General features: G+C 37.5%; 1 protein-coding gene across 2 annotated transcripts in view; it reads left to right on the forward strand.

Annotated features, from left to right (window-relative positions):
* The first annotated feature begins 8,405 nt into the window (after window positions 1–8,405).
* GUCY1B1 (guanylate cyclase 1 soluble subunit beta 1) overlaps window positions 8,406–23,654 on the forward strand; it is a 41,180-nt gene continuing 25,931 nt past the window's right edge. Inside the window, exons 1-3 of one of the 2 annotated variants that reach the window (XM_016138664.2) lie at window positions 8,448–8,555; window positions 8,852–8,945; window positions 9,208–9,281. Coding sequence is in view for 1 of the 2 variants with exons in the window: in XM_016138663.2 (XP_015994149.1) it covers window positions 8,553–8,555; window positions 9,208–9,281 (77 nt within the window). In the remaining variant the exon portion in view is untranslated. Of the gene's footprint in view, window positions 8,556–8,851; window positions 8,946–9,207; window positions 9,282–23,654 lie in introns of both variants that reach the window. The other variant, XM_016138663.2, reaches the window with a different exon arrangement.

A 23,654-nucleotide genomic window follows, 5' to 3' on the forward strand; every position in this document is an offset into this window, starting at 1 on the left:
TATCATTATTATTAATTACCATAGAGCCCTTTGTTCATAATAAATCTTACAAGAGAAAAAAAAAGCTAAAGAAAAAAGCAAATCATTGGCTTCTACCTTCCTCCCAACAGTTTTAAAACTAATAGGCAAGGGAGATGTCAAATGTTAAAGGAAGAAATGGTATGAAAGGCAGGGTCAGAAGCAGCATGGATAATGGTGCATACTGACTTGCACAGATGACCAAATAAGCATTCTTCTATATCTCATAAGAACATAATTCATGCTATATCTTGGGTATTTTACTATAAGTAAGAACATGAAACTGGATGTCTGGCATGGGAATTTCATATTGCTCTCCCAGCCATTAGTCCTTTAGATCCTTTGGTAGGAAGGAAAGAAGAGTTCTTCTGCATTTTACTAAACTTTCCTCCAAATTCTTCTTCCTGATATTGCCTGTCATGCCAAGGCAGACCCTGCCAGGCCTGTCCTGTGGTTAGGTTAGAAGCAGCCATAGGATTGGAAAAAGGTGTTCCATGGAGGACACAGCAAATGAAAGGATGAAGGGGAGTATTTCCTCCACGTAGTGCTAGGGGCATAGACATGGCCCCCTGGGATTCCCCAGCTGAGAAAGAGCCCAAATGGAGCTTTACATGCAAATCCAAAATGAAGTCTGAGGCTATCAAATGCTTGAAAGCCACATTAAACCCTGTTAAAGCAACAGTTAATATTCCCAAAGAAAATGGGTTAATAAACTATTGTAGTTTAAGTGCATGGATTTTGCCTGGATAAATCACTATTTATAAGTGAAGAGGAATCTCTTTGATACATAGTTGTTGGGGTGGCTTGATAGATCACTACCATTCACTGAACAATAAAGCATAAAGAGTTTGTTTTGCCTGATTGTACACTTTGGTGCTTTTTCACTCTTTTGATATCTGTACTTAGAAAGTTAAATGAAGGCAGACTTGAAGGGTGGAAGCATGAGAGGATATGACCCCGTGATCTGAGAGGTGGGAGGACAGTGCCTGGACCAGAGGCCTTGCAATTCCTGTACAGAAGGACTTAACCATCTCCTGCAAAACAAAAAGTCAATGCTGCCGGGATGATAGGGATGTGCAATTTCTTTGTCTAATCACGGGCTAAAAGCAGGGACAACTTGCTTTATTAAGCAGAGAACACCAAAATACAAATTTGAACCTAAGCCTACAGTTTTATAATGTATGTCTTTGTTGGGATTTTCCTCAAGTCCTGAGAAATCTTGGTATCATCTGAGAAGGGAAGAATCACTCCTGTTCTGAGAGCCATGAGCTTGGGAAGTACTTAGTTCCTTGCTGAGTTTCCTTCTCTTTGCTTGTTTGCTTCCAGATTTTACATACACTGTGGCTCCCTTTTAAATCCTCCTTTTATTATATTTTTGATGTATGTATACTCATTCGGTATTCTTACTTTAAGCCACTTAAAACATTTTACATTTTATTGGCATCTAGCTTTCTCTTTAAGCAGCTGTGCTCTTAACCTGGCATGTTTGCATCTGTTTTGGATAGCTCACAGGATCTATACACTTTTTCATCCAAAACTGTTTTCTTTCTTCTTTAATACTCATTTCTTCCCATTTTAAGTGCATGATAAAAAAATAGCAAAGGCTTTATATGCATAGATTCTAGTTTAAATAAAAAAAAACTAAGCAAAAAGGAGGAAGAAGTCATATTCTGAAAACCAGGCTTTTTTTTTTTTTATCATCAGTGCAGATTTTTTCCATCATAATAAACTTAGTCTCAGGAAAATGTTAATGTTTTAGATTTAAACATTGGGATAGGAACAGGACAAAAGTTAAATAGAAGATCCAAGACTTAATCTCAAACATTCCAGTGGAAGATTTTGGATAAGTTTGTGCTGCCTTTAAATTTCTTAAGTATTTAATGTCACAATATTAAATTGCCAACAAACCTTACAGATTGTGAAGAAATCTGCTTGGCAGAAAAGTACTTTGCATAATGCCCAAATCTTAAAGTAAGATGTTTGTTTAGTCTGAAATGTTGCCAAACCCATCTGTGTTTAGGAAAGAATTATGAGGTGGTCTCAGAGAAAACTAGAAACAGAAACAAAAATGCCGTTGCATAAATTGGACATTCAAACACACACACCTGGAACAAAAGAGACAAACTGAAGCCTTTTGGAAAATTATAGTGACAGTGGTCATGGAATTTGGTGCCTTTAGAAAAGATGATACCCCTTGGCTCAAGGATGTGCAGCACCCAGACCCTGTTTTATCACAATGAGCTGCCTTCTTCCCCAAATGACTTGCATCTTGCAAAACTGAAGTGAATAAAAATACACTGGTACTTGAGAATTTACTGCTTCTTCACCTCTTCCTGCATATAAATTAAAGATATCCTGCAAAATCTTAACACAGAAATGATATCCACTAATCTTGAGCAATGTTGTTAGCCTTTTAGATTCCTGCACACTATGAGTAGAATAGAACATCGACAATATCTTATAAATATAACATGTTTATAATACAAACATTAACATTTATGATTAATAAATATAACATGCTGCTCTCAAGCTGATATACACTGATATAGTAGTAAAGCTTATTTTATTTTTTAAAGTGAGTGTGACTATAGATAGGGATGCTAGTATTTTCTTCTTTCACCCCAGTGTATCATCTTTAGAGTTTACTTTGGAAACTGCTACAATCGGCCAATGGGTCTTCAGTTTCATTGAGTCACCTATCGCTTTGAGAACTGGATAAAGGATACAGACCATCGCCGCTTCAAAAATGTGCATATAACCATATAACCTAAGGCATATCTTTCTGGAAGTTTAGGAACTCTCTGTAGCCTGTTCCTCAGCCCTGCCAATGAGGTAGCAGAGACCCTCAGACTAAGAACATGTTATTTGGAGGGAGAAAAATAATAAGGTTGAAATGAGAATGAATGGGAAAAAGTCTGTGACTTTTGGTTTGGATGAAATCATTTTCGGTTTTTGAGGATATAGAAAATTTGTGTGTGAGTGTGTGTGCACACGCATGTGTGCAAATATATGTGTGTGTATGTGTGTGTGTTTGCTCTTTTCTGTGGATCGATTCATGGGTCTTCATATATAGGCAACTAAAGTTTTCAGCAAATAACATATCTCTCAACATATTTTTCTTTGGCTTTTGGTAAATGTGCATTGCTATTGATACTCCATTTTTTTTCCTAATTTAAGTATTGCATTTTCTCTCTGTGCAAAAGAGGATGGCTATTGGATCTCGCATTGAAAACCTTGACACTAACAACACTCCTTTTATTATAACTTTCACAGTTGCTTTAAATAACATGTTTATTTTGAGTTCTGCTTCTGGCAGAGTTGCAAAGTCTATCAAATATTATCCTGTGTCTCAGAAGCTGGTTAGCTGCCACATAAATATTGTAATAAAGGTTTTTAAATAAAATTCTTCTTAAAATTTAAAACGAGTTCTGTTTAAAAAGAAAAGTGAACCATTGAATCGAAAAAAAAATAATATTGTTCCAAGTCATACAAATGTATTTGTTCTGATACAGAGAGAGGAAACCTCCAAGAAAACTGTGTGGAAACACAGGACCCATAACCGTGTTTCGGGCTTTTGTTATGTATAGATCAACGCATCCAAAATCCATTTTCAAAAGGCTATTGTTAATAGCTCATGCGTATCCTACACAAACTATCTGTCTTTTCCACCACATTTCTTTAGCTATTGCTCACTCATTTTATGGGCCTAACGTATGCCATAGCCTGGTGGCATGGATCCATAGGACAGGTTGGGACAATTACTCTTAGAAAGTGCCTCCACAAGCAAAAACTAGACTCATTTATTCCTACTGAACTGGGAACGCTAATGTCTACCAGCTTGCCAGGAAGCAGCAGAGGGGGCATCATCAACTTGTGCACCCTAACTGAAGTAGGTTCTGCTTGGGGGATTCTGAAAATGGTAAACAACACCACTTTCTTTCCAAGGCACCATGTGCAACCTGGGGCTGTACTTCTTGTGTGGAAGCCCAGCATTAATTTTTCTTTATTCTGAAAACACCACTGTGTACAATAGGGATAGGAAAGAATAAAAAAGAGATAAGAGCTCTTCAAGTGTTAAATGCAGTACCGCGATCATGAGGCCTACAGTTAACTACAGAGATCTCTCCAAAATAAGGCCATTCTTGATTACTCAGGGAAGCTTCCTGGATGGATAACTGACTGATTATTTATGAAAATGCTGTAAGCCATTGTCCCCATGATTGGAATCATAGTTAGAATGGTGCCATAAAATTTCCCCTGATTAGCTGGAGTCAAAGACACCACCCAGGCCAGATCGTACACTATCAGGCTAATTACATCTGGGATAAAAATAAATGACAGTTACTAAGAACCTGTGCCAAAGAGTGATAGCTAAGCATAGACGAGAAGATGAAATGGTAGAATTGGAATCTAGAAAAGTCAATGAATTAGCCTACAGAGGTTTTACTGGATTTACTTTTAATTGTATAATCATTATCGTTAGCACAATCCATGATAAATAATGTCATGATATTTATTCACAGACTCATCACTGAAATGTGACTCATCTTCTCCTCTGGATATTTTTTTCCTACTCCCAAGAAAATAGTTTTGTATGCTGATCCCCTTCTTTCCCGGCCTTCTAGCTTCACTGCTGGCTTTTTCTCAAACCTCATTCTCAACTCACAGGATAAACTACCTCCTACAACGTATTCTTGATGTTCAAATGTAATGAAAAAAAAATGGAAAAATGAATTAGTGTTGGGAAATAGGCCAAGGATTTTGATGATAATGGAAGGAGGGTTTCTAGCCACGAGAGTACAGGCAGGAAAAAAAACAACTTTAGGACCTGAAATGCATCTACCTTCAAAAAGAACAAAGATACTTTTTCAACTCCTCAAGTCAAAAACTAGTAAATAATGCTATTTCTTTGTAAAAATCCAGACACTTATATAATACATACAATACAACTGACTCAATAACTTTTAGATCACTGAATAGAATTATACATAATTTATGTTTTCCCACTATTTTTTATTGTGATAAGTACTAAATATTCATAAATTTTTTTTCTGCTTAAGTTTCTGTTGCTTTCAATGCAGAATTATGACTGATAGAGAGACCAAGAATTTCCATGACAGTTAATCCTGGGATCCTGGAGACACATCCTTCTTTCAAAAAATATTGTGGCCATACATTGTGGGAAGTGTGGCAGTGTCTTACATTATATATAAACTACATCAGTATGATGCATGTGTGAAACACAAAATGGTCAGCAGAAGAACAAGAGATAAGTACATAAAGTAACAGGATATATGCGGAAATAAAGTGGAAGACTTTCTACTGTTGACAACTCTGGAAAATTAACATAGAAATGTAACTTATAAATCTGTCTCGGTCAGCTTGGGCTGTTATAACAAAATACTGTCGACTGGGTGGCTTAGACAACATATATTCCTTTCTCATAGTTCTGGGGGCTGGGAAATCCAAGATGAAGGTGTTGGAAAATTTGGTTCTTGAGGAGGCCCCTCTTTCTGGCCCGCTGTGTCCTCACATGGCAGACTCTCTTTTTATAAGGACACTAATCCCATCATAGGGGCCCTATCCTCACCCTCATGACCTCACCTAACCTATTTAGCTCCCAAAAGCCCAAATACCTCCTAATACCATCACATTGAACATTAGGTAAGGCTTCAACTGCTGAATTTTAAGGAATGCAAATATTTTGTCCTTAGAAGGTCTTTCTTCAAGAAATCTCAAAATTTGGTTCAGGAAAGATATTCAGCATACACTATTAGTATCTTATTGCTGCTGTAACAAATTACCAGAAACATGGTGGCTTTAAACAGCACAAATTTATTATTTTATAGTTCTGGAAATCAGTAGTCCTAAAATCAAGATCAGAAGGGTGGCATTCCTTCTGGAGGCTCCAGAGAAGAATCCTTTTTCTTGCCTATTTCATCATCTACAAGCCTCCTTCATTATTTGGTTCATGGCTCCTTCCTTACATCACTCCAGAGCCTTTGCTTTATTCATTACATCTTCTCTTTGACACTCTTGCTTCTCTCTTATAAAGACCTTTGTGATTATATTGGGCCCACTCAGAAAATCCAGGATACCCTGCCCATATCAATATCCTTGCCTTAACTACATGTACAAAGTCTTTTTTTGTTAGATGAGGTAACATATTCACAGACTTTGGGAATTAAGACAAGGACATGTTTGGGCGGGGGAGGGGTAGACATTATTCTGTCTACCACAACATACCTTATGTGACATAGGTGAGAAGAGCTACGTCACAGCTCAAGACTTTCCAACTCAGTTCACTCTGCAGTACTTTGTTGTTGTTGTTGTTGTTGAAGTGAGAAAACTCTTGGTTTCACCAAAATCACCTTTACCCAGGTTAGACTGGAAAAACAACAGATTTCCATAGCAAGCCCCAAAAGTAAGTCTGCGTAGCCTTGGAAATTATGGCCAATTATTTGTGGTCTTTTTTACTGATTTCTTGGCAGAGATGAAAATGCAAGCAACAGATGGAAGCAACAGAGTACAAAGAAGAAAGAATTAAGAGCAGTTCAGTCAAGTGAATGCACACTATTTTGGTAACTAGAACAGAAAAACATACCTCAGGGCTACTTGATTTTCATTATCTTAGGATAATAGAATGGAACAAATATAGAGCTGTTTTATTCTGCTGACTTTGTCTCTGATCTGAGGGTTGGACAGATAATAAAGAAGGTGTCAGGAAACCATGGCTTATATTCTCTACAATGCCACTTTTGGATTTAAGGATTAACTTAACTCAAACACAGCACCTATGAAATGGACTCTTTATGTTATTATAAACACATTTCTTAAATGGATCATAAAGTTCACACTTGGTGGGCATTTTGACCAAAATGATAGGTTTTAACTACCCCTGGGTGAGACTATAAGAAAATATTTTTAGTTCTGGTTTCATGAGAATCTTAAAATATTCCAAGGCTTCCGAGAACACAATTCATTCCTTTACTAATTATTACTTCTGCGCTAAGGTGTTAATTTTTCATTATTCCGCAACAACGCAAAATGTGCAAGAGGTTTCCTGATATAGAAAAATAAAGTTTTACTATATGACCTTTGAAATACCTTTCAGTGCTCAAAGTAGATGAACCTTTGATATATTTCATGGTAGATCTATCTTTATAAAAAGTCTGACAGTCTCTCCCAATCACGTGTACGTGTGGACTGTAGCCCAGGTAGGACTAGTTTGTTTTTATTTTAATCAACTTGATCCCAAAAGAATAACATTACAGCTAAATCTAATTTTCATAAGCTTTTGTTCAGAAATAAAACATTTTTATTTAATTATAAATGTTCTGGTATAAATATTTGATAAATTGATTTATTTTAATGCTTCCAATTATTAAAACAGTTGAAGCCCTATCTAATCTTCAACGTAATGGTATTAAGCATTGTCCTTATTTCTCTTTATTTCCATTTACTTACAGAGTTCAAACATTACGTGTGTGTGTGTGTGTGTGTGTAATTTGAATATATATTCAATAAGCCTCTGTGGCGGGACTCAGAGCATTAACTAATCTAAATGTCTGGTAGATTATATAGACTGGGGTGGGGGGGGTAGGTTAAAACTCTGCTCATTTTGTACTAGGTTCATCTGTTACCTATGAGAAACAACAACAGAAGCCAGATTCTGGACAGTTAAAAACTTCGGAGTCATAGTTCCTGGCGGTGGTGTCGGATCAGGCATCCTACCAGGGTAAAGCATAAAACATCACTGGATCTTGTGGGGACGTTTAGTAATGGGTCGAGCTGGTTTTGACAAGACGGTCACCAAACGGATTACTCAAAATTTTAGCTGGCCCACTTAAGTAGTCTCATTGACTGAAAATGAAATGTGTGGAGCTCAGTATTATTATTAGCCTTCAGTTTGTCCTAAAGTGTTGAGGGACCAAGCCACAAAGGAAATGTTTATCTGCAAAACGACAATAAACAAGATGCTGACAAGGGCGGATTCCTTTTAAGGCTTGTGCATTGCAAAATACACACACACACACACACACACACACACACACATACACACACACACGCACACATGCGCGCGCGCGCACGCACACACCCCTACTCAGTTTTTGCTACCTCTGAGGGTAGACCTTTGGATATGAATATATTTGGCGGAACTAATACAGCTGCTTTTTCCCTGCCCCCAAATTCATGCAAGGAGCAAAGCTGGGGCTTTTCCGTCGTCACTGGTATGGCCTCAAATGAAAGCCTTGTCACCAGGGCGGGGGCGGGAAGGCCCTGGAGCGCAGCATCCGAATTCCCCCCTCTGTAGCTGAGTGGTTGAAAGCTAGGAGGCAGAGGCCTGCCGCTGCGGCTCGACTCGCCATTGGCTGCCAAGAGGTGGCAATCAGGAGGCCGAGACTGCTGCGCTTCTTCCAGCTCTATGCTGCCGCCGCGGTCCTGTTGCGCTGTCGCTGCTGCGGCCGCCGCCTGGGTCCCATCCTCCGTGTCTCTGCGTGGGGGTTGCCTCGCCGGCTCCCGGCGCGGACACTATGGTGAGTACTCTAAGCCCGTGAGGCTGGATCCTCATGCCGCGGATGACCCGGGTCTGTCTGCCTAACGAAACCGGCCGCGCCACCTGAGCTTGGCTGGGGTCCGGGGAGAGCGCCGCTGGTAGAGAAGTAGCCTCGCTGTTTGCCAGCGTCCGGGGCAGGGGAAGTGGAAACGGCTAGCGGCGGGGGAGTTGGGTGCTTTTGCTTCCTATGGGGTTCCTCCGGCTTCCGAGCTCGGAAAGGGGAGCTACAGCCGAGGCTCGGGGGCTTCCCAGCTCAGGCCGGCCTTGTGGCTGTAGGAGGAGGCTGATCGCCAGAGTCGCGGGAGGCGCCGGGTTCGCGTCCCCTCTCCCACGCTTTATCGATGCCCCGCCTGCGTATGACCCGTGACAGGTGAGCGGAGGTAGGAAGGTGGCATGCGGGTGGGGAGGAGTGATGAAGAGTACCCCTTATGGTGTGTGTCTGGTGGGGTGGGGGGAGGGTTGCGCTCTTGTAATGCCCCTGTTTAGCACCGAGTACCCCCAAATAGGTGGGACCTAGAGGGCGGAGTACAATATTAGAGCAGCGCAGTGGCGGCATATGCAGCAGTCTCGTCCTCATGCTCCTTCCCATCTGCGGCTGACCCTGACGCTCAGGTTTCTCCCTTTCTCCGTAGTACGGATTTGTGAATCATGCGCTAGAGCTCCTGGTGATCCGCAATTATGGCCTGGAGGTGTGGGAAGACATCAAGTAAGTGACTGGCTCCTGAAGCTTGGGCCGGGCGCTGGCTCTGCGTGTGTACCGCAGGGGGCGGGGGTTGGGTCCCCAGGCAGCCCCCACCCCCTCCCGGCGTTGTCGCCAGCTCCTCGCTTCATCCTGAGCTTCCTGCTCGGGTCTCGGGCGCACATCTAGGACATGCCTCCGCCCGCCGCTCCCGGCTGCAGCTGCGCTCCCACGCTCCCGAGCAGGGACCCGGAGAGGAGGGGCGGTCTGGGTGGGGCGGGGCTGGGAAGGCGAGAACCAGGGGAAGGAACCCCTGGGGTCACCACGGCCTCCCGACTCGGCCTGAGCGTGGGAAAGTACTGCCAGCGCCTGGCGGCTCCCAGGCTTTTCAGGCCGGGTGGCTCCCACGCGGAGAAGGGCCCAGGGGACCACAAAGGTCTCCGCGACGTTCAAGCTCCCAGAAGCCTTAGATACAAACGGAAGACCTTGCCTCGTATAAAATGTACGCACCCTGCAGACACACGAACTAGTTAAGCCTTTCGGTATGCTAAAACACTCTTCTCGTGAGACTATTTGTTGAAGAACTGAGAATCACGTGCATTTATTCATTTTGAAATAAATTAAAATTGTAATGTTTTCTCTTTCATTTTCCTACCACCCCCTTTTTTTGGTTTCTACTATGGTGAAGGCTGTCAGTTGCAAGAGGGCATCCTAGTTTCAGTCTTCTAATTTCAGTCAAGAGCTGTGAGCCTATTACTCCCATGTGACAGAAATACCACAGGCACTCAAGAGTGTAAACCTGTTGGAATGATAGGTCATCTCTGCGGCCACATTGAGCGTTTCAATTCAACAGAGGTCTTTCTCTTTTCCTCTCTCTCATTCTGTGAAATTCACATTTAACTTAATGTATAGATAACCATAACCAACTAGCTACGCCAAAATCATATTTATGGATTCTCATATTAGAATGACAGTGCCACATTCAAAGGGAGGCAGAGGGCGTGGTTACCTGGGTAGATGGAGAACACATTGTTATTACATATCCCTATTTCCTGTGTTCACTGATTTTATTTTATTATGTCAAATAGATGATGTTTCCATGTTATTTTTCTAAATACATTACAATTATTAGCAATCAATTCTAGCAGGCCTTATTATGCAGTTACAGGATAGTGATTTCTTATAACTATCTGTCACCATGAAAATGACCGGGTTAAATATTAAGCACTAGAATGCAACTTTCCTCTCTGGGTCTGTAACAGTAAACATAGCATCATGATCCATAAGCCCATTTTTGTTTCCCACAGGGCACATCTACATATTGTAAAGGGAGGTGGAGATCTGGTGATTTTGTGGTTGAATCAGATGAGTTACCTAGGCACTAAAGCTTACTGTGAGATTTGTATTTTCTGTGGACCTTACTAATATCTTTATAATGTTTGTTTTGCTTGATAGACAGTTATATAAAAGGCGAAGATCAAGAGCAAGATTTTAAACAGTGTACCTTAAGTATAGGATTATTTTTACGCCGCCTTCTTTGTGAATTTATGAAAGCATCATTTGCATACCCTACATGATGTTTTCTCATCTGTGAGATAGCAATTCCCAATTTTCTGGTGGATAAACTATCACAATGAATATGTTTAGAACTTTAAGAACACAAGAAAAGATGGCTATTATGGTTAAACTGTCATTACATATTTTAACCAGATTTTGAATGTATATTCTACCCATTATCAATTTAGATCACTGTTCAATACAAAGATGAAAATTATATGTCAAAGAGAAATATATCAGAAATTTAAAAATTAAATTATCATTATTTGTTTGTATTGGCTATATTTTCCTAAAGGTCAAAATATCTAAAAATATACCAGTTCCACTGATGTGAGAACTCAACTCTGCTCAATCATGCTAAGAATATTGTTACATTCTACTTTTTAAAAAATTAATTTTTAATTAAACATCACTGTTTTTTGACTCATTAATTTACCTTTAAATAGCTTTAAATAGTGTTCTTAATCTGTTCAAATGCTAATACTTTAAATCATTCAATGTATTTCTGTGGTAAAATGAAAAATCATATGTTGGGTTTTTTTTTTTAAATAAAATTATTTCAAAGATTATATTGCAAAGGAAATACTGTTAAACTAGCATTTACAATCCAGGTGTTCATCTTGATTCTTTTTTTGCATCCCTTTTGGTGGAGCCCATCTTGTCTTAGGTTAGTAATTGGACTAGAGAACATCGTTGAGCTTTCTGTATTGAGGGGATTAAGTAGGTCAGTGATTTCCAATCCAGTTAGTACCCCTGAAGGATTATTACTAAGAGCTCCCTGGAAGAGCATTTGCTTATTACAACAGGAAGATTCTCACTCCCTGAGGGACAAATGAGGACTAGAAATAGTTTAATTTAAAACATTCCTTGGGAAATTTTGATCCTTCCTCCCAACCTCACTTTCTGCTCCAGGGAGGATCACTGCAGTCAAAAGTCCAAGATACCATTTTAAGTTTTTACGAAAAACTCAATATATGAAAAAAATTATTTTGTCTCAGTAAGTACTAAACTCTGGTATCTTCATTTTTTTTTTGTCAGTGAGAAACTATCTAAATTGATGTTTATAAAAATATTTACGATGCTTTTATGATTTAGTAGGAAGTAGCCAACCATCCTTCATGAGAAAAGATGTCGAACATTAAATGACAAATAAAACCCTAAATAACAGATTCTGGACAGAAAGTTCTAAGTGGATGAGAGCCAAAAATGCTTCATTGTTAAATCGGCATCTACTTACACCCTTACCAGCAACAATATAACCATTTCAGAAGAGCTTTAAATTTCTCTTTTTAAGAAAAAGAAATATTGTCTAGACCCAGGGTAGATAAACTTTCTCCTAAAAAGTCAGCTAGTAAATATTTTGGGTACTGCAAGCCAAGAGCCTATATTAAGGGTTATGTATGTGCCTATATAATTATTAAAATGAAAAAAAAAAGTATTAAAAAACATTATTTCTCATCGACCAGACAAAAACAAGCAGTGGGCTGGATTTGACCCACAGGCCATATTTTGTTGACCTCTGATCAAGACCATAAATACATGTTAAAAAACAAAAGAGATCTTTAAATCTACTTGAAATCTTTCGTTGCTTTCCTTTCCTTTCGATTTTTAGATAGTCTTTTCTAGAACCCATGGTTCCCAAAAGATGTGAAAAACCAATTATCATTTCAGAAAAAAAAAACATGAAGTCATAAACATATTAGAAAAGTACCTAAATGCTTGATTTAATTATCTCTGTTGCCCTTCCATCAGTTCTGGACAAAGTAATCATTGCATCAAATTACTGGGTTTGATTTTGAATTTTTTAACTTCACTGGAACATAAAGGTGGATTAAAAAAACTGAAAATATCTAAGATGATTAAAAATCTATTCAAACAAACAAACAAGCAAAAAACACCTTCTAGAAAACCATTTACTTTGCCTAGAGTTGAGCAGCACAAGGAGTAAATTGAAAATAGATTTGAAATGCCTAAGTGGTACACAGTGTATTGATCAGCCTTTCTCTATTTAACTAAAAGATCTGAGATAAAAACTGGGATCAAAATTTTAGTATGAGATTTGAAAATAATACCATGACACTGTTAGTAGATAAATATTGGAGTAATTTCCTCTAGAAGGTTGTCAATCTCCTTACCTATGTAAAGACTACATATATGTTTAGTATAGTTTTATCTAGTTTACCTATAGCAAGGCAGGTATTTATCAATTTAGTCATTGATTCATTCATTTATTTGTTCTTTCTTTCATTCTCAAGTTAAGCTTATTTTAAATGAGCATAGTCTAGTATTTTAGGCACTGAGGACAGAAATTGATTTATATAATTCTTGCCTTCAAATGAGGTATAGAGACATTGGAACATTTTTAATCTTTTTATTTCTTAATTTTCCTGCCTATAACTCAAGTATTGAAACATTGAACTATTGGATAACATATGCTAATCTTCCAGTTTTGATATCAATGTATCTAGTTTAATTTGCTAATCACAAAGTAATCATATGACGTATATAAGCAAATGTTTTGCTATAGCTAGTTATGTGTCTTTCCAAGTTGCCTAAGTTTTCTAAGCCTAGCTGCACAAGGAGTAAATAATATCTATTTTATAGAGTTGTCAGATGTTGAATAATGTCTATATAGTGCTTAATACCATTCTTGAAAACTAACTTTAATAAATGGTAGCTGTTTTTTATTTTACTCTAGAACCACAGTGTTTCAGCTTTTCCCTTCCCTAGCTCACTTGAGTAATATGAAGCTCTCCTTCAAATAATAGTAGCTCATTGAAGTCTTCATACGTCACTAGTCTAGACTGATTGGAGGAAGAATGTTACTTTCATTATACTGTTTTGATGCTCAAGTTCTACTTTGGAATCAATCTCATATTCTTCAAGTCTCCTTTCTTAAATCTTTATTCATTGTTTGAAAATGCAGCATATGTTCTTAACATTCATTTTTATCAAAACAAATGAGAATAAAATAGTGTACCATGTTTTACCATGTTTTAATCAGATTTTCGTATTCATGAGGAAATTCTGGTTCCTCTTCTCTACCTCACCTTCTGCTTATTAAATTTAATATAATTAAATTTTTATCTTTCTTTGCCCTTGCTCAAGTAGATTTTAATATATGAATGGTACTTTATATTATAAATGCTGTTTAATATTTCCAAAGTCCTCTTCTCTGTCATTTCCGTTGAGTGCTATGACACCCATTTGAAACAGGAAGGCCCTTTCTAGCTCAATTTTCCCCTCAGCTTTTATACATTTATAAGCTGTGAAGTGATTACCAACATTAGCTACCACCTACATCCTGTCACATGGTTACAGATTTGTGTGTGTGTGTGTGTGTGTGTGTGACGAGAACATTTAAGATCTACCCTCTTAGCAACATTCAAGTATATGATACAGTATTATTAGCTACAATCAACCTGTTAATCTTATAACTGGTTATTTGTACCCTTTGAGCAATAGCTCCCTGTCTCCCCCACCCCCAGCCATTGGTCACCAATACCCCACTCTCTGTTTCTCTGTCCTTATTAGATTCCATATACAAGTAAACTCAATGCTCTTTTATTTTATTCTATTTAACTTTTTTAAAATAATAAAGCTAAGTTTCCAAGTGGGTAAATGACTGCCCTGGGGAATTATTCACAGGAAGGTGAACGGTCAGAACTCCGACTCCAACCCAGCTCTTCTGGTGCCAGGTTTACTGCTTCTTTTAAGATAGAAATAGGAGATAATGTATACAAAAATAAAACCATAATAATTTTTATACCCAGAAACTTCCTAAATACAAAAACAAATTAATACACACATTAAAAAATAGATCAACTGGATAATTGTTAGGATCAGTACCTTTTTCTGTAGAAAGATCGGCAGCAGGAAAGATGGAGGAAGACACAGGATGTTAGTTGATAAGCTCACTAGCATTTGAAGCTATTCTTCCAGGTAGAAGGAGATGTCTGAGCATAAACCCCTTCACATGCCTGCCAGGGAGCTCTTTGCATAGAGCTCTCCCAGAACCTGGGCCATGTCTAGTAACACCTAGGTGATAAATCAGGTAATATTTATATCTCAGGGTTTGAGATGATCTGAGGTATCCCTCGAATCAAGCTGAGTTTTTGTTTCCCTTGCATTTGCTATTTTTGAAAATTTTAAAAAATTATAAAAGCACATTATTTTATTCAGTGGATCAAGAGGAGTTTTGTATGTTAAAATGAGCACCAGAAGATAAATAAGAAAATCTATGTTCTCCCTCTTAACATACCCTGACCTAGTTATGGCCAACATTAACTAGACATTGGTGCTGTTCACAAGTAACAAAGTCCTTTCAGCATTCCTGATAGCAACTGTTACTTTTCAGTGTGTTGGAAAGTAATAGTTATGGGTGGGTACTGTGCAGACATCAACAGGAAAACACACTTAATGAAATCTGTGTAACTGGACCAGTTCAGAGGATAATAACTCAGGAGACGTGAGTACTAACAGCTTTCCCATTTGCTGCTTTGCCTCTTTGTTCATTAAAGAGGAAACAGTGAGGACAATGGTGTCTGTGTTTATGTCTAGCAAAATGAAATACCTTTTTCTATATCAAAAGATATTGAAATTAAAGGGGTAAACACTCCAGGTGAACATTCAGAAGTATTTATTGTACCTTTTTCTTACTGTAGCTTTGCTTCTACTGTATATTCGATCTATTTGCCCTTCATTTTTGGATCACAAAATATTAAACTGGTGTTTTTTTGAAGTTCTTTGTGGTCAATCTTCAAATTACCCAAACATGGGACCTTTCAATCCTAATGTCCCAGTTGCTTTCAGCACGCTAGCCTCATGGGTCAGTTGTCAATTCCCGAAGGACACTGAACATTTACATGTGCTCGGACAGGTCTTCTTTTCTTCACTGTTCTCACTTCTTCCATAAATGTAAATACATCTCAGCTTTGAGATGGCAAAACAAATATTGCTTCTTAAGGGAATGCTTCTCTCGCCTCCAAAACTATACATTTGCTTCGTAGGACTTGCAACAGTTTATAATTGTGTATTTCTACTATTTGATTAATGTCTGTCTTGTCTACTAGACCCTAGCCTCTATATTGCCTAGGGGAAAGGCTGCCTCTCTTTCTCTCCCTCCCCCTTTCCTCCTTTGTGTGTGTGTGTGTGTGTGTGTGTGTGTGTGTGTGTAACATATGTAATATTTATATATAAAGACAGTTATTGGATTGAATTCAGGACAAGACTGAATCTCGTCCTGATCGAACAAATATCTAAAAGACAGGTATATGTGGTGCCATCTAAGATAGTGTCATAGATTGTAGATAAATGTTTGCAGTACTGAGATTACAATTAAAAACCAGATGAGGATGCTCACCATGTCGTTCAGTTTCGAATGTTACAGCTCATAAATATTGGACACGTACTATATGGTTCCCCAGTCATAGTCCTAAAAGCTTTATACTTGTCTCAACTCATTCTCACAATCACCATAAAAAACAGATTTATTCATTATTCTCATTTTATAAACAAGGGAACTGAGGCTTCAGTACTTTCAAACCACTCAGCTGTTACACATCAGACCAGGGATTTGGACACAAATAGACTTGTAATGGTCATATTAATGCGCTTTCTCCCAATGTGCTTTCTCCCAAAAGAGAAGGACCTGTGACCTTCTCCTTTCCAAAGACAACCAATTTAGCAGGTGATGGATAACATATATTGTTGGTATTACCCATTTTTTCCCCTGGACTTTCAAGTACTTGTATAGGTGATTTTGGCCCTCTCACATTTTTAAAGGTGTTTCTATTCACCAACCAGCACATCTATTATAGAAAATCAGAGCCTCAGAGATTTTGAGCAATTCGTTTATTTTTAGAAGAGCTGTGACTCATCGTGCTCACGAGGTGAGTTAATGATTAAGCACACACGCAAGGGTCTAAGCAAATTCATTTTTCTGATGCAGCTATTAAAAAGGTCTCATTTGAAATGTTTGTGGATGTGTTTTTAAAATATGGGCCATTACGAATGAACCTCTCACGTGGCAAGCCAGGCACAGTCAGGAAAAGAAAAACAATTATATATCAAGAGTAATGTTACTTTACCTAAATCTGTGTCATGAGAGCATTTACTGTTGCTGTTTGCAGTCTATGGATGAGTGAATGCTTTAATTTGAAAGGACTGACCTTTACCAACCTAAAGAAGGTCCAAGCAGGAAGCTGTCTGCTGCTGCATTTAAAGGACCATCTTTGGCAGCTCCCTCAAATTAGAGCCCTCGGGGGATTCAGACTTAGTAGGCATCATTGAATTGGACTGTTGAAAATTGAGAGGCTATTAATGCTTCACACTCACTCAGAAAAAAAGTCATACCCAGTTTCAGTTTTTTAGATGTTATATATATAGTTCTCATTTGTGTTTTATAGTAGGTGATTTTAATTTTAATTTTAATAATGGTGAGACACAACCCAGCGTCACTTAAATGGATCATCCTAAGATTTACTATCAAGATGACAGCTACGTACTGTCTCTTGTACAGTATATGCTGTGATGATGGTTTTTAAAGGATCAGCACCCTCCTTCTGAGCTGTTCTCGGTCAGGCTGATTGATGTGTGCTGAGCTTCTCGGCCTGAGGCCAGACCTCTTTTTGAGACTTTATTTTCAAGAGAGTTGTCTTTGGATTCTCTCCCGTTTCGGAACACCCTTTTCATACCTCTGTGGAAAACTTCTTCATTGTCTAAAAACCAACGGTCCTTGTAGTATACTAAACTGACTTGAACAGTATATAATAGCAAGAGCTCAGAGTCAGAATTTCACACCTTCACATTTTGCAGGTAAGGATTATCTCCTCATGAATAGTTATAGGAAATGCTGCCTGGATATTTCTGACAAATAGTATACCTAGTTTTTGTTTTGTTTTGTTTTGTTTTTGAAATAAAACAATTCCCAAGTTTGAAAACAAACTATGGACTTTTGCAAGTAATATTTGATTGTTTGATTTTTAGTAGAGACCTTGGAAATACATGGTGGAAATATACTTAATAATTCCTTCACTTCCATTAAAATGTGCACACATTTATTGAGCTCATGCTCTGCTCCAGGCACTTAGGTTAGACACAAGTGATTAAAAAGCCAGAAATCCAAAACCAAAACCACAAAACTACAAAACATCACCATAATAAAAAATACCTACTACCTTTTGTAGAAAGAGTAATTAGTGTAAATAACAAATTTAAATTCCAATAAATAACTGTCTCTAAAAAAAGTATGAAATTAATTGTTACTGGGGAAATTTTTTATTTATACATATTTAATTTTTAACAACATATTTTGGCTACAAATACATTGAATATGATTATTTCTCATTTTGTCCCCATATGAGAGTTTGTCTTTATTTTTAATTCTCTTAAGGGAGATCGAACTTGTTTGTTTTTGGCTATTTGAATTAATGGATTCTACCAGCTAATCAACAAACTAAGTCCACCTTTAGTTCACTTACTTTGATGCTGAATAAAAATTCCCACGATTGCATTGCCATTTCTCTCCCCACTTGCCATTTCCTCTTTCTCCTCTTTTCCCTGTTCCTTCATCTTCTTCAGTCACGAGGTTGTTGCCAGTTAAATGTACTGGGCATTAAGGGTGTGTAAGCTCTATTCTAAACTCTTACATAGATCAGTTCTGCTCACCAGCATGGCTCCAGGTGAGAACTGCTGTTCCTCTCTTTTAAAGATGAGGGAACTCAAACATGGAGAGGTGAATTTCCAAGCTTGGTGCCACTACGTTTGGGATTAGTGTAGCTGCTTCTTTTGTACACTGTCTTATGACATGGTGAAACCACATGAGTTTCTCTCTACCTAGGTTTACTTGTTAGTCAAAGAAAGTACCTCAACCAGCTTCACTTCGGCCAATTAAAAAATAAACTCTCTCTAAATGTTTATTATTGTCTGCTGATTTCTTTTATTGCATAATTCACCAAATAGAAAAAATTAAATGCTTAATCCAAGGAGAGTTATTGAGTATGTAGATAAAGATAACAGGAAGGATTGCAAGCCATACTCTATGGAAATAGTGGGAGATTATATTCTTTGGAGTTATTCAAGGGATTTTTAAAATAGTAGTAAGCAACAGGATGTAATGACACAAACTAGGTCATATGATGACAGAAGTCCTAATGGTTGTCAAATGATAGATGAGAACTATTGAATTCATTTTAATCCATTTTTCCTATAGCTTCATATGATACTTATTGTCACCTAAAATTATTGAAAAAAACATATGTCCAAATCTTTCATTTAAGGGAAAGCTTTAAGCTAGTTTCTCAGAGAAACCTGTGATTTCCCTTGCACATAAACTAGATAGATTTTTAATAATTGAAAATTACATAATTGCTTTGTGTAATGCAACAATTTAAACAAACTTTGATACATATTTTTCTCTGAAACAATACATATTTTTTCTGAAAATTTGGTTAGGTAAATGTACTTGAATTTGGATAATTATTATTAGAAAAGTTATATCTCTATATTTGATTCATCTTTTACTTTGCTTTTAGGAAAAAATTTAAAGTTATGGGATGACAGAGTAGGGGTAGAGAAATAATATTACCTGAATTATGTAAATTGTTTATGTAATCTGAGTATTAGTTTACTTCTCAAATTTTATTACATTTGCTGATCACATTCTGTGATTTCAGGTGAAAAAACATCTCCAAAGTTAGAGTGTAATGTCAGAAGGGAGGCCATTAAAACTTTCCGCAAAGAGCAGTGGCAGGTACATCATGGAGATATGTCAGAGATTGTTATTACCACATCTCCGTGCTCTCTGGAGGCAAAAACATTTGACAACATAAAGGCTGAACAAATATGTGTTTACCTGGCATTTAGAAAAAAAGTAGTATTGAGGATTGAAAGATAATGAGAAGCTTTATTAACTTAAAATTTTTACTACCTTCAATAGTCTTTTGAATATTACTTCTTTTGCACAGTAAATTCTTCTGCTCAGTTTAATATATTAAACCAATTCTCACTAAAGTTTTCATAATATCGCCAATTAGCTTTTCTCCTGATAAAGGAAGAAGATTAAGAACAGGCTACAGAAAGAAGGGTAACAGGTCCAGAAAGATTCGGTCAAAGAGATAAATTTTGCCTTCTGAAGTCTGCACAGATGTGAACTTTTTCAGGAAAGGCTTCCTGATGATTATATTTAATATTGCATCCTGCCTCTTACACTCATCGCTATATTCATCCTTTTATTCTGACCTACTTTCTTTTGTAGCATTTATCACTTGATAATAGATTTAAAAATTCGAGCATATATTATGTTTATTTCTTATTTCTTGTTTCTGCCTGCTAAAATATATGCTCTATGAGGGCAGGGAAATTTACCTGTTTTGTTTATTGGTGTTTAGAGAAGTGCCTGGGGCATAATAGGTGCTCAAATATTTGTGGCAAAACTCTTGCCCACAGGGTAGGGGAGAGGGGCAGTGGGAAAAAATAAATAAAGGGTGACCCGAAGTTCCCAGAGAGTTCTAAGATAAATGTAAATAAGGAATGTTAAGTATTTTGAATAATTCATTGGAAGTCGGGGTGAAATTTTGAAGGGAAGGTGATTATTTCCTTCCATGTACTGGCTGTTAAATTTATATTCCCTTCGGGCTGCATATTGGGCTGATCAGTTTAGGAAGTGAAGCTTAAAAGATAAGAAGCTTATTTCAATAAAACGAGACAGAAAAGAAGGAATGTGTTGTTGATTCATGGTTATGGAATTCTAGGGAAATGGTTATTCCTCTATTTAATTTAGAGGGACTTCGTGTTCTATTTGTATCTCATTCATTTAACAGTTGTTGTGGACTGGTGAGTGTTTCTGAGAAACTGAGTTTATTACCAAAATTTGTGTCATTTGATTTATCCTAATTGGAAAAAATAAAATAGAGCACAGTGAGAGCGTACATTAATTTATACTTTATTATATACTTAATTAAAATTCATTTGTATTTTATTAAAATGCCTTAAATCAGAAACTTTAAAAGTACAATCTGTAGACCAATGCTATTTCATCACAAACTGTTAGCGACAAAATGAGAAAAATTACGCTATCTATACCCTTTGAATCAGCAATTTCATCTCCAGGAATTTATTCTGTTTTTACACAGAAATATGTAATTATGTGAAATATTCAATTATATGAGTAACAAAGATATTCATAAGAACGTTGTTTATACTTGTGAAAAAATAAAAGCAATCTAAATATCTACTACAACTTTAAGGTCTATACAATGCAACTTTATGCTGTCAAGATATAGAAATATATTATTAACATGAAAAGATGTCCATCAAATAGAAGTCAAAAAAGGAGGTTTTAAAGCAGTGTGATCTGGTGTGTGTTACTTATACGAATATATTCAAGCATGAATAACTTGAATATAATATGAGCAGTAGTGATCTCCAGATAGTAGAGGATGTTTAAAAGTTTTTTTTTTCATTCCTATACAAATGATCCCTAATTTATGATGGTTTAACTCAAGATTTTTCAACTTTAGGATGGTTTGAAAGCGATATACATTCAGTAGGAACCATACTTTTTGAATTTTCGATTTTGGATTTTGATCTTTTCCCGGGCTAATGACATGTGGCTAGTGACAGTATCTCTCGTGATGCTGGGCAATGGCAGCGAGCACGGCCCCAAAGTGCCACGCAACATGAGGGTAAACAACCAGTATTCCGCAGTGTACTATGTCACAGCACTTTTTGGATACTGTACTCAATAAATTCTATGAGATATTCAACACTTTATTATAAAATCAGCTTTGTGGTAGAAGATTTTGTCCACTAAATGTAATGTAAGCTAATGTAAGTATTCTGACCACATTTAAGGTAGGCTAGGTTAGGTGTATTAAACACATTTTCAACTTACAATATTTTCAACTTATGATGGGGTTATTGGGACATAACCCCATCATAAGTGAAGGAGCATCCGTACTTTAATTTTTATACAATTAGAAGTTAGAATGTATAAGATATATAATAGCATTTATTGAAAGATAAGTCAGCATTTGTACGTTATGTTGTCCTAATTTGGGGATATTTCGCTGACTTTTGGTATTCAAAAGATGAGGTTTTGATTATGCGTTCCTTTCATTTAATAGCAGTGTATGTTTGGCAGAAGAGAGAAGAATTTTACATCTTATATATAGCTCTTTAAATTTTTGAATATGTAAACATGTGAAGTACCATAGTCATTAGTAGTATATATATATATATGCTTTAACAGCTTAGAACATACTTTTGCACACTTAACCTCTTTACGGTTGTGGAAAAAGGGTTATATTTTTGTTCCTATTTTAGAAGGAAGGAATTTTAACGCTCGTGTGCTTAATGTGATTTGTCCCAGTTTATTCGGCTAGTAAATTATGAGATCTGAAATTCAGATTTCTGTGTCTATCAAATCATACTCTTTTTTTTTTTTTACATGCACTGTTACGCATCACTGAAGGCAAATAACTGTATGCTGTGAAGGACATAAGGTTTCTAAAGGCTCTCTCCATCTCGCCTGGACCTAAGACAGGCCACTATTTGGATTCGTTCCTTGAGAGGACACTGGTTTCATAGCCATGGGGAGCAGCTGTGATAGCGTAGCATCTGAGGGAGAAAAAGTGATTGTGCCTGGCGTGGCAGCATTTAAGGAGCTATTTGAGCTATTGTGTTGAAAGTTTACCTATTGATAGTGGCTTGTATTCTCCTGGCAGCGTACAAGGATTTATATGAATTAGACTGAGTCAGAGTGTGATATCCAAGCTCCATGTATTTTTCTGAATTTAACTTTAGAAAAGATATCTGGGAACTTGTTGCTTCTCTTCTACAGCTGGCAATGTTTTGAACGGTGGCTTTTCCCATATCTTTGGACACTTCTTTGAGAAAAAAATAATCTAAATCTTATTAAATAAATATATTTATGTAATCGTGACAACTATTAGAGATAACTATTATGTTCTTTCATTAATACTGTGTCTGTTTTGAGCTACTGTATTTTATAAACTAAGGATATGTTAGAAGATTTCATCAGTCTACTTGGCACCTCAAACTTTAATATGTTTAAAACATAAATCTTGATCATATCCCCAGTATACCTCCAACACTCTTTCTCAATTCAGCTACTGGTGACATCGAGCCAGTTGCTCAGGCCAAAACCTCAGTGTCGTCCTTGTGTCCTTTCCTTCTCTCACACCCTGTGTCCAATCCATCAGCAAGTCATGTTGGATTTGCCTTCTGAATATATCTGAATTTAGACCACTTCTGAATCAAGTTATCAACCTTTCTCCCCTGAATGTTGGCGGTAGTCTCCTCACTGTCTCCTTGCTATGTCCTAGACCCCTTAGGTCCATTCTCAATGCAGTAGCAGTATTGATCCCTTTCACCAGGTCAGTTCATCTCAGGGCTCCTGTCACAAGTGCCAGGACCCTCCATCTCATTCAAGTAAAAGTCAGGGTCATCCCAATGTCCAATCCCATGTTATCTCTCTGATCCAGCCCCTTATAGCTACTCTGCCCTGCCTCTGTTCCAGGCACAATAGCCTCTGCGGTTCCTGCAACACCCCAGGCTGCTCCTGCCCAGCCCTTTGCATGTGCTCTTCCCTCTGCCCAGAACACACTTCCTCAGATTGCTCATGACTCCCAGGCTTTACTCAATTGCTGGCCACTTGAGCTCCTGACCTCCCTACCTGGCCTCGATTTTCTCCAAACTACTAGTCATCATATATGTTACTTATTAGTTTTATGCTCCACCTGTCTCCCCTCCTAGAATACTGATGTCCCAAGAGGTCAGGTGTTTTGTTTATTTTACTAAACATTGTGTTCCCAGTACCTA

Source organism: Rousettus aegyptiacus, unplaced genomic scaffold, assembly GCF_014176215.1.
Source record: "Rousettus aegyptiacus isolate mRouAeg1 unplaced genomic scaffold, mRouAeg1.p scaffold_m13_p_16, whole genome shotgun sequence".
In the NCBI taxonomy this organism is placed as follows: Eukaryota; Metazoa; Chordata; class Mammalia; order Chiroptera; family Pteropodidae; genus Rousettus; species Rousettus aegyptiacus.